Source organism: Nelusetta ayraudi, unplaced genomic scaffold (genome assembly GCF_046127955.1).
Source record: "Nelusetta ayraudi isolate G7.1 ecotype Tasmania unplaced genomic scaffold, CSIRO-AGI_Nayr_v1 ptg000011l, whole genome shotgun sequence".
In the NCBI taxonomy this organism is placed as follows: Eukaryota; Metazoa; Chordata; class Actinopteri; order Tetraodontiformes; family Monacanthidae; genus Nelusetta; species Nelusetta ayraudi.
Window position 1 is genome coordinate 17,740,496 of NW_027466061.1, and position 16,318 is coordinate 17,756,813.

At 43.7% G+C, this 16,318-nt stretch overlaps 1 protein-coding gene across 4 annotated transcripts in view; it reads right to left on the reverse strand.

Moving 5' to 3' along the window:
- Positions 1 to 847: 847 nt before the first annotated feature.
- Positions 848 to 16,318, reverse strand: part of st18 (ST18 C2H2C-type zinc finger transcription factor) — a 33,842-nt gene continuing 18,371 nt past the window's right edge. For 2 of the 4 annotated variants that reach the window (XM_076021559.1, XM_076021560.1), the window contains exons 6-22: positions 15,037 to 15,696; positions 14,192 to 14,326; positions 13,122 to 13,212; positions 12,936 to 13,028; positions 12,095 to 12,297; positions 10,789 to 10,988; positions 8,523 to 8,765; positions 7,455 to 7,561; positions 6,624 to 6,686; positions 5,939 to 6,007; positions 5,535 to 5,597; positions 5,057 to 5,140; positions 3,158 to 3,379; positions 2,897 to 2,982; positions 2,677 to 2,774; positions 2,409 to 2,555; positions 848 to 2,243 (exon numbers count right to left, since the gene is read on the reverse strand). In XM_076021559.1, coding sequence (XP_075877674.1) covers positions 2,103 to 2,243; positions 2,409 to 2,555; positions 2,677 to 2,774; positions 2,897 to 2,982; positions 3,158 to 3,379; positions 5,057 to 5,140; positions 5,535 to 5,597; positions 5,939 to 6,007; positions 6,624 to 6,686; positions 7,455 to 7,561; positions 8,523 to 8,765; positions 10,789 to 10,988; positions 12,095 to 12,297; positions 12,936 to 13,028; positions 13,122 to 13,212; positions 14,192 to 14,326; positions 15,037 to 15,696 — 2,705 coding nt within the window. In that variant the 3' untranslated portion in view covers positions 848 to 2,102. Of the gene's footprint in view, positions 2,244 to 2,408; positions 2,556 to 2,676; positions 2,775 to 2,896; positions 2,983 to 3,157; positions 3,380 to 5,056; positions 5,141 to 5,534; positions 5,598 to 5,938; positions 6,008 to 6,623; positions 6,687 to 7,454; positions 7,562 to 8,522; positions 8,766 to 10,788; positions 10,989 to 12,094; positions 12,298 to 12,935; positions 13,029 to 13,121; positions 13,213 to 14,191; positions 14,327 to 15,036; positions 15,697 to 16,318 lie in introns of those variants that run through there. The other 2 variants (XM_076021562.1, XM_076021563.1) reach the window with 2 other exon arrangements.

The window sequence follows — 16,318 nt, forward strand, 5'->3', positions numbered from 1 at the left end:
ATACACAAACTGTACAACACAGCGCATATCTGTTTGTTATGAAATAGTAAAAGTAATTGGAAGTTTCAATTTACAAACTACCTCAACTGAAAAAAGCATTACATTTTAATGAAAAAAAAAGAAAAATACAATACAATTTCATATCATACTAATATCGTTTCACAAAAAAGCATTCACAATACAAAACATCAAATACTAACAGGGGGGAAATATTCACAAAACTTCCTGAGCAAACAATGTGTGGTTTAGTAATTTGATATAGGTAAGCAATACTAAAAGGACTGGTAGTTGTTTTCAGAAAGTTGAGATTCAAATTTTCAGAAATTTAAAGGTTTTAAAATTCACTAAAGCATTGAGTATTTGGGTTTAATACGATCCTATTTAAAATGTTCGAGTCTTTTGCTGTTCTGTTTCTTCTTATATCTTTAAAACCTTTCATAGGCTACATGTCTTTTAATTTTTTTTATTTTTTTTTTGCAGAGCTATGAAGCGTATTGCTCATTTACCATTTACCTCCGGTGATTAACGGGTGTACTCGACATGTTTTGTGCTGCGATGCATCTGCAGCATCCTGGTTCTGTCTGTTTAAGTCAAGGGCAGCGTGGAAAAAAGGAAAACCAAAAGCACAAAATAATTAACACAAATACAAAAGTGCAATCGATGCAAATAAACTGATTGGCCAACAAATATAATTTGTCTACATTTTCATTCCATCCCCCAACCCCCATTAATATTTCAAGATTTAAACAGAAAGACAAGCTGTGTGGTGGTCAGTTTAGTTTTGAAATAGCTACTAGTCAAATCTGCCCCAAGCATTACAAGAATATTCAAAGTGTAAGACTGGTTGAAATGTTAAGGCTTGTAAGCAGTATAAGATAAAACAGAAGTTGTTGTTTTTTCTTCTCCATGCTAGCAAAAGTTCAAATAAACACCAGACTTTTTTTTTTTTTCAATCTCAGTGATGATATTTTTTTCCAAACCTGACTCTGAGATTACGGCTACTGAGACAACGGTATCCAAACAGTCATCAGGAAACACTTCCTCCTATGAAAATAATTGTACCGTATATAATACACCGTCCACATAATACTGTCCTACCACAAACATAGTACTTGTATATTTTTATGGATTCATATACATTTAGGCACATACTATATGCACACGTCAAAATGTGTGCACAGAAGGCAGTTTAATATCTATATAGTTTGTTGTTTTGTTTTTTTTTTAAAAAAAGACATCTTGACAAAGTGGATTTCTGATGTTCTTTTTTGTTTGCACTCTTCTTGCAAAGCAGAGACGGACATTCACTTCACCGAATGATTTGTTTTTGCTCAAATATGTCACTTTCTGTTTGCATTCAGCTGTTATTGGTTCAAAGGGAAAGGGTACAGTACAGTTGCATTGCATTTTTCTCTTTAAAATCTATCTCAGTGTGTTCACTTTATCTTGCCATACATTCAGTTTCCAATAAATGAAGCAAATCAATGCTTAAAAATATCAATGCGTAGTCATTTTGGTAGATTTTTTTCTTAAAAACTTTCAGGGGAGATCCAACGCAGGGTCTAGTAACAATAATAATAATAATAATAATCATAATAATCATAATTCTAATAATATATGTTTTTTTCAACACTAGATAGCGAAAGTATGCCACAAAATTGGAATGTGCTTCTATGTAATTTACAATGTGCAGAAAGTCCAACACATTTCTTAAATATTAGCTCTGTAAAATAAATACAAAAACAAAATTAAGGAAATAAATACACTGACGGACAAATAGAATAATAAATAGCAATAATATAAGAATGACATGAACACATACAGAGTAAAATCAAGCAAACCATACAAAATAATTAAGTGCAAGAGAGGGGTTGGAAATCTCACCAGAATAAACATATTAAGTGAATGCAGAAAAACAGTGAAAGCATTACAAATCTGGCTGGTAATTTTCTCAGTGCAGTGTATTTACCGGGGAAACGCCAAACACATTTCCCGAAGCCTCGTCTTATACACGCAGCCAAGCCAGCGCTCTTCAGGAAAAAAAATGGAGCTATCTAGTTCCATTATCCCAAGTCAAAGAAACCTCTTGGTTGCTCTGCAGCTTAAACGTGGATGCCCTTAATAGCCTGTTTGATATTATCCAAGAGGGCCTTGCACTCCGGCGAGTATTCATGCTCCGAGTTGTTGTACATATCAGTTAATGTGTTCACATAGGCTTCGAAATTATGCTCGCTGATGGGTCCCTGCAAGGAGAAATGAAACACATCAGGCTGGAAGTGAAAACAGCAGAGCAGCAGAGATGGCAATTGGCAAAAAAGCAAACAAACAAACAAATGTACACATGTTCAGTCGCTTCCGATATGGTTGAGATAGAAATGAGCCGAGTCGGTGGTCAAGGATTACTGTACCATTTGAGGCAGCTGAATGTCTGTGAGGCTGTTAATGAGGGCTTGGCTAAGGCGGGCGAGCTCCTTCAGAAGGCTGTCGTTGTGCTGTTCGATCATCTTGTTCTCCTCCTCTATTGACTTCAGGTTACATTCCATAGACGATATCTGCTTTCGGGGTACAAGACACGCGCAACCGGGAAAAGTGAGCGGACTTGTCAAGCGGAGCGAGCGTGAGCAGAACTTCTCCTCCCGAAGTAATGGTGGAGAGGAGCGCAGAGTGGATATCTACCTGCGTTTGGAGTTGCATCATGTCGGCTTCGATTTTCATGTTGGATTCATTCAGCTCCTTGATTTCGTGATCCAAATGCTGCGCGTCTTCTTCGACACCTAAGTCGGAGCATATCATCTAAGTTGTCATGTCCCAAAGAGAGCGTCGCCCGCGCCAAGGTACAAGTAGCTGCGGAACATGTGATTGGTTCCGTACCGTGCGAGGTGTCAGAGTGGCTTACCGCTGCTGGCTTTCAGCTTGATAGTCATCTCCTCCTCTGAGTGCTTCTTTTTGATGCTCTGTGCGTTCAGCGGGCATCCCGACAAGCTGGTTCAGTGGGTCATAAATGGCACAATTAACGCCGAGCGGAGGACGTGGTGAAATGAACATCCACAGGTGCCGTTGTAATCGGGGGAAGGGAGACGGGGGAGGAGGGAGGTGGGTCCAACACGTGGACTGGCCGTATTGTCTGGAGATAAAAATGGACGACAGGCGAGCTCACCTTCTGTGAGTGGCGAACACATTGTTGGCGTGTCCGAGGCCGTTGCAGCCAGGTAAGGGACAATGGGGCAGTTCCTGTTTACTGGCCTTCCAAGCAAAGGGCAGCCCGTTGATGGACGACTCCTTCTGTCTTTTGGCAGCCAGTGGACAACTGCCGGCGCTGCGATGGGATGTGTATTTCCCCGATATGTGGCCCTGTCCATCACATCCAATGACTGGGCACCTAACAGAGCAGCAGACAAAGAAACACTCGCTGTAAATCTACAAACACTGTGGGATTCAATCTGGCAGAAGGCAACTTGCATAAATAACTTTTTTTGTTGTGGCTCAAGGTGACTGAGGAAAAAGGAGATGTTTAAAAAGGCCCAGTTTGTAGTGTTCAAAGGCCTCTATTGGCAGGACACACATGGAAAAAAAAAAATTCTATGTGCATTTTTATGAAGATAAAGTCAGTAAAAGTAAACGCCTTTGTGATTGTCATCACAGCTGGTGTAAGCAAAATGCAAGATAAAGTGGGACATCAGGAGACAGGGATTAACATTTACATAGTTTGTAATATGCTTTCTTACCATTAGTTGCTGCTAAATCTTACACACTGGGCCTTTAAGTGCACCACAAAAAAAAAAAAAAAAGCCACTAACAAAGCACATCATTAAAAACATTTCTCTTTCGGCAACTGGACCGGAAGATTTCTCAACCATTAAGTTGATTAATCCAGCCAAATGCTGATTAAAAAATAAGGTCGGCAAAACTAGAAATAATCGCATTAACTACAAGTTACTAATCCACTAAAACTTGAGCGCTGCGCTCAGCGTGCGTGCTCCGAGGTTGCAGCCGGTTGGTTGTGCTCAAAGAATAAAACAAAACAGACAAAAAAAAAACCCAACAAAGACACAACTAAGCGCACTAAACATCACAGGGACTTTTTAGCAGTTGGAAATCAGGCCTGTTATTTTTTTTCCCCCTGCAGGTCAGTAATGGAGTGACATGAATTACAGATAATTGTCATGTGTCCCCCTCATGCGAAAGAATGTAATTTGGAGGTGGATAGCCCTCTCTCTTATTGATAAAGGTGAAAGGTCACCTGAGATGATACGAAACGGCATGCGCGCTGCAGAGTGCCGCGTGCAAAAAGCCTGTTTCAGCATTTTATTACTCGCCAGAGCCGCCGCACTTAGAGTACAAAACAACAGCAGTGCCATTACTTACAACTAGCACAGGTAGGTGGCTTGATGCAAGGCACCGGGACAATGGAGCCATATGCCATATGGCCCCACTATTTACAATAATCTCAGGACATTTGCGACCCCTCCCCCTTCCTCTCCCTTTCTCTTTTAATGTGTATGAGATCCATTCCAGTCTAATTCCTAAGCTCATGACCCCTTGCATTAGTAATTAAAAAGAAAAAAAAAATCTGTGTCCAGATGTATAAGTAAACAAAGGAGTTTGCATATTGGACTTTCAAGCAGCAAATCAATTACATTATATATATTTTTTAATATCACTTACACGGCTTTTAAGCTGCAAACGAGTGCAAACCAGCATTTTCTTAATATAGTTTAATTATAAAGAAAGCACTCAGTGATAAGCCAGATATCCCATTCAGAAAATAGGGAGAATAAAAGAGACCCTGGGAAAAAACGGAAAAATCCCACAAAAACACGCCGCTAATCCCCGGAAAATAATTCACTAATGTTGCCATGAGAGAAGTATTATTTTCTTTGTTTAACTCAATGGCCTCCAGGTAGAAAGCCGGAGGCACCGAGGCTGAAGACAATTTTTTCCCCCCTTTTTTTAACGACATGGTCTTGTTTTATTCTCTGAACAAAAGAAATAAAAGCATCTGACTAAGAGAGAGAAAAAAAGCAAAAAACAAAAAAAACAAAACCCAATCTCTTACTTAAGCTCTTGCTCATCCTGTCTCTCGTCCTTGTTTGGTGTGAGCTTCAAACCTCCCTTTCTGGCACGTGGACATCCTGACAAGCTACAAACGACGGGAGACACTTTGGGTTAACGCTCAGAGCGATTTAAATAAAAGACAGAGCAGGAACATGGGAGTTTAACACATCCTAATCTATAGATCAAATGTTACTCATCAAAGCCCCAGGGACTGGGTTCGCACATGACGTTATCATCATGACACATAGGATGGGAGAGGCAGCCAAGTAAATCAATAAACACAAGAATTTCAAAAGTGCACCATGTTTGCAGCATAAAGTGAGACTTTCACCATCTGTCTGAATGTCATGCATCTGACAAATGTGTTTCATGCTCAGTTGCAATGAATGTTTTCTCTCTCTCTCTCTCTCTCTCTCTCTCTCTCTCTCTCTCTCTCTCTCTCTCTCTCTCTCTGTCTCCCTCTTCCTCTTTCCCGCTACCTTCTGTGCGAAGCATAGTTCCCAGTCACATGTCCAGATCCATCACAACCAGGTGTTGGGCACCTGCGGGTTGAGAGACACAGAGACCAGGTGCTTTTTACAGCAAAGACTGCGAGCCGAGCCCAGGGGTTCGTGCCAATTTGCAAGAGAGGCGGTTCAAATAGCAAACGGCGACGTGGTGTGGAGTGCAAAAAAAAAAGAAAAAAAAAATCACGGACACACGATACGAGCGTAGCACGGTGCGACGTGAAAAGACAGGGGACGAGAGGAAAGAAGGTGAGAACGGAAGGGAGGGCGTCGGCCTCAGGAGGAATGGAGGGGCGGGGAGAGAAACAGGCTGCCTAGTTCATTGGCGGAAAGAATCCTTCAGTAGCAGTGAGAGTTTCATCAAAATAAATACGTACTTTAGTTCCTGAGAGTTGGCTGCCATCAGTGATTTGAGTGTTTTGTCAGCCAGGGGACATCCAGACACACTGGAGAGGATAAAGAGCTAACAGTCATTTTAATGCACTCTTTGATCACGGCTGAATCTAATAATCTCAATAGAATGTCTCCGCGCATATTTATCCAGAGTTATTTGTAAACCGCCACTCCGCAGGCTCTGTCATGTTAAAAAATAAATAAATGAAAGGCCCAGTGTGTAATGTTATTTCTAAAGGCATCAGTCGGACAAGGAAAATACATTACAATACAGTGTGTTTTTAGTTGTCTTCCATAGAAATGAATATATGTTGTGTTTCCATTTGTTTATGTTTCTATAAAGAGCTGGCCCACTGGTGAAGTAGTGGCCATAGTGCACCACACTGCTGTGAATAAAAAGGGGAAAAAATAAGAGAAAGAAAGGAGAGAAAAATACTGACGCTGAACTCACTCTGGAGATTTTAGTTTAACTGCAAGATAGTTTTTGATGTCTGAAGAGATCTTTAAGAGATACATATGCTTTCTCACCATGCGGATGTGATTAAAACTCACACAGCGGGCCTTTAAAAATGATTTTTAAAAATCAACAGGTTTTTGAAACAATTATCATGTAAACATCAGGCCCTCGTCTTTGTGTCTCACTAACGGGACTGTAATGAATCACCTTACCTGCGATGCGACGCATAGTTTCCCGTCACATGACCACTGCCGTCACACCCCGGGGTTGGACAGCTGCAGGAGAACACAGAGCACTTAGCGCACAGGTCATATCCCTCCACAGGACTCAACTGACGCTTCTCTGTCTTTGACTTATTTCCTTCTTTTTTTGCCGACGCCCAAAAAACCTTCCCACGGCCATTAAGGAGTTAGTAGAGCAGGAAGTTTAGTAAAAGGAAATTATTATTACGCTGCCCAACGTTAGGTTGAATCGTGTTTGGATGTGGTTGGAGGGGGAGGGGGCGTGTGAGTGTAGGGGAGGAGTGGTGGGGGTGTTGGTGTGTGTGTGTGTGTGTGTGTGTGTGTGTGTGTGTGTGTGCTGCGCTGCAGAAACTACAGGATCCTACTGTGGAGACCCAGCAGAGCATGCACTCTAACTACAAGAGTCAAAGAGTTGTGAAGCTGACGTACAGGGGAGGAGACTCACTTTTAATTACATCCCTGCTCCACAAGAACCTGCAGACATATCGGTTACAACGATAGGGAGCTGGTGAGCGTCAGTGTGTTTCCACTCTCTTTTGCTTTAAAAAAAAAAAAAATATTGTTGTTGGATTTGTTGTTTTTTTTTTTTTTTTGAACACAAAAGGCTGAGGCGTGGCGAGAAACCTTTTCAATGCTAACACCCAACGTCCGCCAACTAGAACGGAAGCTCCGATTATTCACAGGAGACTCGGTGATGGTCCATTGAGGTGTTCCTTTCTCTCTCTCTCTCTCTCTCTCTCTCTCTCTCGCTCTCTCTCTCTCTCCTTCTCGTTGTTTTTTGTTTTTTGGGTCGGAGCATACCTCAGGAGCTCTTTCTTGGACTCCCTCAGCAGCAGCTTGGCTTTGGGACTCAGCATGCTGCCGTCTCCTTTATAGTGCTCCTCCAAGGAAACGTGATCGTAATCCTCCTGCGTAGGAAGGGGGAAAAAAAGGAACACGCACACAAAAGAAAGATGTAGCGTGAACTGTCCAAAGTAGCAAAAGAAACCTGCACACGATCAGCCGTGACCTAAAAGTGAATAATTAATGAAAAACCCTGTGTAATACTCTTAAAAGACAAGCCCTGCGGGTCAGAACGCAGCGTGGAGAGATTATGCAGCAGGATACTTATGGAGAAGTCAGCCATACATTGATTTAAAGTCACACTTAATCCACACAGTATTTATGATGTTTGGCCATTATGTGTGGATTTCTCTCCCCCCCTCCCCCCTCCTCTCCTCCACAGACAAGATTGTGCAGGCACCAGATGTCGTGTGAGAAAGCGGGTCACATGTGATACGGCCTATGAATGAATGAGCACCTGTGAAATAAAGGAATGAAAACCTTTTTTTTTTTTTTTTTTCAAAAACCCACGTAAAAGATTCCCTGAGGCGCCCCGGGGCGAGAGCCGTATGCGGCGACCAGATTAGCACCAGTTGTCAGAGTTTAAATATCAGCCGGAATGCGGAAGATGCTGCAGGAGGGATTTCCACACGAAACAATCTCACAACTTTGGGATTTTAAAAATAAATCTGACGGCTATGACGGCTATTATGCCATGTTTGTCATCAGCATCTTTTTTTTGTCTTTCCTTTTCCTTAAGAACTGGTCTGGACTTCATTGTTTATTTTAATTCCTGTTAGGAGGACTCAGAACTAAATTTAGACCCGCATGCTGTTTTATGGCAAACTGAATCATTGAGTTTCTGCTGCAATTGTCATCAACAAAATGTAAGCTTGGAGAAAGCAGAATTCTATCAGGTGCCTTTATAGCTTATTCATACTACCAAGAAAGCCCCCGACCATGTTAATGCTTTTGGTGAACAATTTTAGACATTTCCCCTTTTCTTTTTTTTCTTTTTTCTTTTTTTTCTAAATTCCCCCTTTTTACCTCTGGCTCGTGCACGCCGTGCACCTTGCTGAAGTTGACGGGGCTCTCCCAGCTATCTCGCTCACACATTGGCTGGTAGAAGGCCGGGCTGATTAGCACGCTGCCACCTTTGGCCATGGCCGCCGACTCCGAGGTGGCCAGAGACTCGTCCAGGGGAGCTTTTGTCGGGGCTTTCACGTTCTCCTTGCACTTCTTCATGCTCAAGTCCAGCGTGCCGTTCTCATCCACCTCTATGGGCATGTCCTGCGGGTTAGAGAGGCGGTTTGACACTCAAATGTCACTGAACACACACAGCGTGTCGTTGAACCCAGGCGCTTTTGGTTTTTTTTTTATATTCTCATCACAATAAAAAAAATGAACCTTATTAAAACTGTGGCTCATCTATGTGACAGGTTGAACTAGAACATGCAGCACCGGAGAAAGGAGGCATACACACACACACACACACACACACACACACACGGGCGCGCACGAATACTCTGGTTATCTCACAGGCAGACAAAGTACAAAACTAAGCCAACGTTAATTCTGCTAAACACAAAAACACAATAATCACTAGTGTGTAGTTTTCCAGTGACAGCTGTGTCATCTGTTTTCTAGGACACACAACCAAGATGGCAGCTGGGGGTGGGGATGTCCTGTGTGCGTGTGTGCCTGTGTGTGTGCCTGTGCCTGTGTATGTGTGTGTGTGTGTGTGTGTGTGCGCGCGCGCGTGTGCTGGTTTTAGGTCATCATTATTACAGTAAAAAATTAAAAAGCTTAATGTGGCATAAGTTTCCCGGCTGACAGATGTGTTTGTTGTTTGCGTGCTAAAAATGCAATAGAGTGATGACTTATGGCTGTTTCATGGCATTAAAAAAAAAAAAAAACGAAAAAAACCCCCACAAACTTTTCCCTCATTAAACGCGGAAATCCCCTTTACCATGAACGGAAGCAATTATTCAACGCATATGTTTCATTAAACCCTATACATCTCTCTTTTTCTCCCTCTTTTTTCCCGCTGGCCGAACAAAGGCGAGCTCGCTCTCAAATTAATTAAAGGGGATAATTTACATGACGCTGAACGTGGCCGTCCACTTTAATTATACGGCCGTTTGATGATGTGTGCACCGAATCAAAAGAAACAAAAAGTGTCGGGACTTATTTAGGAGCTGTTCAAATAAAAAAAAAGGAAAAAAAAGGATTTTTCTTATCCTTTTTTTTTTTTTTTTAATTATTCAATTTATTAATTAGCGGTGTCATTTGAGCATCTCATTATTCAAAACCTAAGATCAGCTTTATGCTTTAAAGGGCAGTTTTTTTTTATATGCCGGTGACATTTCAATGTGTAAAATACATATGCGATACACATACATATGCATTTAACACGTTAAATATGGTCTCTTTTTTCCCAGACCTGAAACCTGTTCTTCTTCTCCTTTTATCCCTTCATCCTTACGTCTGTCTGAGACAAGTAAGCTGTAAACGAGAACAGATGATTAACTTGCTAACACTGTTTTATTCATTCAGTGGGCTGCTACCTGGTACAGGGCCACGTTCTCAGCTCTGCAAGCTGGGAGACGGGGATCTGTGCTGTGTAGGTGTGGAAACCTTGAATCATCTACAGTAACACCGTGCACGTATGTAACCCACAGAATGTGATCAATATTAATCACGAAGTGAGTCTGGATGAAAGTGAACACAATGCCGCGCAGCCGTGAGCGACGGTGGAAGAGGTTTTGGACGGGTATCGGCCTCCTCCGGGAGTCGGGGGGGGGGGGGGGGGGTGGTGAGGGTTTGGATTCGGTGCCAGTTTAACTTTTCAGATGTTAACTCCTCGAGCTCATTGGCTTAATCCTTCAAAACGCTTTTAAAGACGATCTGGTGTAGACACGCCGGCTCTGCTGGATCATATAACTAAGCAAAATATCCTCGGCCATCTGTGGCGGGCAAGATGCAGTTCTCAGACAACAGTTCAGGGTTTTTACATGCCAGCCGATGTCGAAACAAAACGCGAGACCACATGTTTTATTAAAAAAATATGCGGGTAGTTGTAATTGGGAAAGAAGGGCCGATTGTATTCCGTCCGTTTGATGTGATTACACACATTTTCATTTGTGTACATTAAAGGTTTATGAAGTGCGGACCTCCTTGTTTGTCTGCCACCAGAGCACCGGGCTCTCTTTGCCAAATTCCGCTTTTTGATGTCTTCCCTTTTTATACACAAATCAGAGTTCCTTTAAAATGACCACATTAAATACCTTTCCAAGTGGTCTAATTTGATTACCTTTGTGGAGGTTGCCAAGGGCCGGCCGGCGACAGCCTCCATGTTCTTCCGGTAGCGGGTGGAGAGGTTAAGGATGGCGGCGGTGGCTGCTGAGGCTTGGAGACCCTCTTCTTTTTGGAATTGACTCGGCGGGCTGCGCTGACCAGAGGGGGGCAGGCGGCCACCTGGAGCTCCGAGGTAGCCAGGATACTGCTGAGGTGCTAAAACAAAAAACAAATAGTTGGAGTAGTTGAGTTTAGTGGGTGGTAAAAAGGCCGGTCTGCTCCTTTGAGACTCACTGACCTCCTTTTACTGCGCTTTTGTTTAAAACTAAGACAAGAGAGTAAATACTAAAACAGCAACGTGCAATTTAAAGGTCCAGTGTGTAAGATTAAGTTTGATGTCTTTATGTTTTTTATTTTGGTAAAACCTGAACATACTGCCCATAAATACATCAATAAAAGAGTAGACTCGCAGTACAATAAAAGTATTGGTTTTCCTATCCTTACAACGGTTCTCATATATACAAGAATATACATGGAGCAATAAGGGTCTTGCTCCTAGTTAGCTGCCATCTTGCGGTGCCAATTTTTAAGGAAGCAACTGACAGTGGCCTAAATACAAAACACGATGCCAGGCAGGCTGCCTTAAATACTGGGCTTCCTTAAGAATTTTACACAATGGACCTTTAAATGCAGGTGTGAGCTGCGTGTCTGCTCTGTTGCCACTGGACTCCAAGCTTCTCAAGCGCTTCCTACTTCCACCAAGCCTTGTTTTTCAAACTGCCTTTGGTTCTGACCCACTTTATTAGGTACACCTGCCCAATTTCTGGTTAACACAATAGCTAATGCGCCAGTCACATGCCAGCAACTCCTTGCATTCAGGCATGTGGTGAAGACGACCTGCTGAGGTTCAAAGGCAGCATTGAAATGGGGAAGAAAGGGGATTTAAGTGACTTTGAACGTGGTTGTTGGTGAGTTTCACAGCTGATCTACTGGGATTTTAACCACACCTATCACCGCCATCTCTAGGGCTTACATAGAATGGTGCCAAAAAGAGAAAATACCCACTGAGCAGCAGTTGTGTGGAGGGTGATATTGGTCAAGTCAGGGGTCAGAGGTCAGAATAGGCAGACTTGTTGGAAACCACAGAATCAAATGAAATCACCACAAACGAGGTCTGCAGAGTAGCATCTCTGAATGCAGATAAAAGCAAGTTGTACCCAACAAAGTGGCTGTCAGGCGTATATTAATGCATCAAATCACATTTTTGATGAGAAGAAACACCAGCATGCGGTAACAGTAAAAATTAAAAAAGCAAAACTGACCATCCGCTAACATTTCCGGCTCCTGGTTGGCGCCCATGAGAGGCTGCTTGCCGAAGACCTGCGCATCAAAGCTGGCGTAATCAAAGCGGATTCTGCTGTACTTGTCCATGTCTTTTGCGAGGCTGCTTTGCAAGGCTGCTACTGGATGGGAAAGCCTGTAGTTCAGCTGGTTCATCTCGAACTTCTTTATCAAGCCAATGGCTCTGAGAAGAAGACACCAAAGACAAAAGAGAGAGAGAAAAAAAAAAACAAGATTAAGTCCAGACATTTTTTTTCTTGTCCAAAAACTTGTGGACTAATAATGATAATGAAAAGGCCCAACAAGCTCTTATTAAGCAGTTAAGTACAGACATTGTTCGAAAGCAATCAGGGATGCCAGTGCTTTTGTACACATCGAGTCTGGGATCTGATGTGTGTTGTAGATCCCCAGCCAGGTTGCCAGACTAATTAATATAGTAGGAGTGGGCATCCTGCCCATGATATATCCACAGGGAACAAAGACTTCTGCTCTTTTATCATCTCTAATAGAGAAGAACTCACAGGAGCAGCAACCGTTGCTTATGTCTGCTTGGAAAGCTTGAAATAGGCTGCATTCTGCTGGGATCCCTCAATAAAAAATACCCAGCACTCGCCCTGACAATACCAGCGTTTATCACTTTTTCACATTGCCTCCGTTCAAGCTTTTTCAACCTCCGGGGCCACCGCAGAGCTAAATGTGACTTTTAGTCGCTTTTTTTTCTTTTCTTTCCTGGCCAGTGCTTTTCCGCACCAGTGACGCCGCCGCCACCGCCGTTATCAGTGGAAAAAAAAAACCTCAACTTTTCCTCGTTGCCAGCGTTACCTCGGCGAGCGGTCAGGTGTCTGTCTGCATTTCAGGCTCTCATCCTGAGGTTTGGAGACCTTGACTGCGGCAGCGATGGGACAGCCTGAAAGACTGGTGTCGGGGTGAGAAGGAAGGAAACACGTTAGAGCGTGAGCGCCACATGGCTGCAGGCGGGGGCGGTGGATCTTCGGAGAAGGCGAGTACCTCCGGTGGGTGCTACGGTTGCTGTTGACGTGACCTCTCCCGGTGCACCCCGGCGTAGGGCACTTGAGGACGTTTTCATGCATGGCCAGTACTGCCAGGGATCAGAATGAGGAGATGTGTTTTTTTGTTTTGTGTTTTCAGAAAAAAAGCAACAACAGCAGCAACAACAACAACAACAGCAAGGGAATGTTCAGAGCAGAACAAGAAACTGTTTCCAAGTAAGATATAATTAAGCTTTAAGACTAAAATATGGTAAATACATACATAGCAGTTTTGGAAGCGGAACAAATGCATTTTAAGGGACATCAAATGGTGATTTAACTGGTTGCTACATTAATGCCTATAGAGCAAAGATCCTACAGAGACAGAAGAGGTGGGTGGGGTGGGGGTGGTGGTGGAAAAAAGGCTCGCGCATTGCGACAGAGACGCACGCTGTAATGTGGCTGAAATGTAAATAGCTTAGCGCACAGAGGAGCGCAACAAGACAGCTGATTATGTTCTTCAAAACAAGCGCGTCGTTAAAGGTCCGCGCTGTATCCTTAGAAACTTCCCATGTGCGCGCGCTCCCTCCAATTAGTTTGTTGGAGTTGTCTATTTATTTTTCCAACGCCGCGTTAGCTAGCCCCCTTTGATTTGCAAATACTGCCTGCAGTCTGAGAGCACGCGCTTTTTTGAAAAAGTTAATTACTTTTTCTGTTCCTTTTGTAACATTGCTGTTTAATGTCGAATGTTTGTTGAGTTGCATTGAAATGACTTAACAATCGCCAATGCACGGGGCGGCGGCGGCGGCGGCGGGGTAGAAGAGGAGGAGGAAGGAGGAGAAGAAGAAGAAGGAAGAAAAGAAGTAGAACTTGCACGTAACGAAAGGACGAGGAAAGCGAGGGAAGAGAAGAAACCGAGTGTGCGTTTTGAACAAAAAGTTCTGTGCACATCTGGTGTCTTCTGGTGTTCGGGGAGGATTTAAATTATGGAGGACAGATTTCCAATCCTAAAATTCACAGTTTAAAAACAAACAGACAAAATAAATACATCTTTATTTTTTACAGCATGCATTCGCTCATTGGACTTACTCTCTGGAGGAACTCTGACTTTGTGAGGACACCCAGACAAGCTCCTGTGGTGCGGGTACAGGCCAGTCACATGACCGGTGCCGTCGCAGCCCGGGGTCGGACACTTTATATCCTTCTTATCTGTGCGTGGAGATTCTGCAGACAGGGCAACACACCAGCAGTTCAGCAATGAACAGCTGCTCCGACATTAAAAACACAGGTTGTTTTGTTGTGGGTTTTTTTATACTTGTGTTGCAGCAGCAGGTTTGAAAACAAGTCCGATAAACCACTAACACACTTGTATTTTCATGCAACAGATTGAAATATCATGAAAAGCCGTAGAGGGTTTTCTTTTTCTTTTTTTCCTCCCCCCCAACAAAATGCATCTATTAATCTATCATTTTAGTTAAGGCTGCAGTTCACCACAGAGCAAATTCACTTCTTAATGCCCGTCCATCGAAAGATTACACGTGGGATTACACATTTAGCCGCAGTCATTTGAAGAATCAGAGGGAAACATGAGAGGTACTTTAGGAGGATTTAAGACTTATGGTCACGGTTAAATATCCAGTTGATTCCTATCACAATCCAATATTCGGAGTAGTCGCAATTCCATCAGGAAAATTTTGTTCTTCTTTCTTTTGGTCTGTTTATTTATTACTTAACTGCCAGAATGTTTTTTTTCGGTACCTAAGAGGATTTACGCTCTCTGATTCCCCACCCCTCCCTGCATATGCTTCCTTTCTTTCTTTCTTTTTTTTTGTGAGCGCCCAATCACCCAAATAAGAACAGTGGTCTATCTGTGGTGTGACTGATGGACATTTTAAAAAAACAACAACAACTAAAAACGACCCTCCTCCGCCTACCTTTCCCTCCGTGGTAGGCCAGCCTGTTGTCCATCTCCATCAGCCTCTGGTGCCGCCTCTCGTTGCTCATCTGCTCCATGAGAAAGCGGTCCATCTCCCTGTAGGCGTGGTGCAGCACCTGCCGCTGTTCCGTCTGCAGGGCGATGGCCTGCTCCAGCAGGCTGAAGTTGACGCGTCCTCGGCTCATCTCGTGCAGGCCTAGGGCCCAGCCGTCCAGCCGTGCGGGCCTCGCCTCCGCCTCGCCCTCGCTGTCCTCCTCCGCCGCCAGAGGCCTGTACCTCTGGAAAACGTTGGCCCGGCCCATGAGGCCGGCCAACTCCGACGGGGGCTCCTCCTTCACGGGGCCGTTCCTGGAGGGGCTGCAGTCTTTGGCCTTGGCAGACGGAGGCAGCGGCCCCCACTCGGCCTCCCTCGCGTCCTCGTACGGAGTCTGCGGGGACGAGGCGCCGCTCATCCTGCCTCCACTTTGGCAATCGTCTTCATCGTTGGGAAGCAGCTCCTCCTCTTCCTCCTCCTCCTCTTGCCCATCTTCCTCCCCCAGCAGACGTCCAGAGCCGTCCGGCTCGCACAGCGGCGATCGGTCCGGCGTGACCTCTGACCATCGCACGGAATCGCAGGGCTTTGCTGCTGCGACTCCATTGACGGCGCCCAAGTTTTCATCTTAAATAACAAGAAAACCCATATTATATTTCATCTGGGTTATTTTTCCTGTTAAGACCCAGTGTCAGCAGCATCCAGGATAAGAATGCTGTGTCCTTGATAAGCTTCTCCAAATCCTTTAAAGGTTTTAGAATTTGTGTGACTTTTCTAGAAAATAATATGTCAGAAAAACATGTTTTCTTATGACCTTCCGGCGAGGGATTAATACAAACACATGTTGCAACAGAAATTATGAGAATTGTGTGACAAAGATTAAAAAAAGGACGGATGACCCCTCTCTTCTGCAAGTTCAATATAAAACCTGCAGATGAGGAAGACAATTGTTTTCTTTCTTCTTCCAATCTGACCAACAGATTTAGGGCAAGAGAAGAGGGGATTTAACTGTGCGCTGAAGGAGGGGGGGAAAAAAATCAGTTTTTAATTGGTTATGTGTGGTTTTTGTTTATTCTAAGGGGCGAGCTAAGCAGCAACACGTCAACATCTGCACACAAAAAAGGGATTTAAAAACACACAATTGCTGTTTCAAGGAAGGAGGAAAAGGAACGTGAAGAGGACTCCTTAAAACACAGATGGAGGAAAAACACAAACATTAAGTTAAAAGGAAGAAATCTCCTGCGCTGCT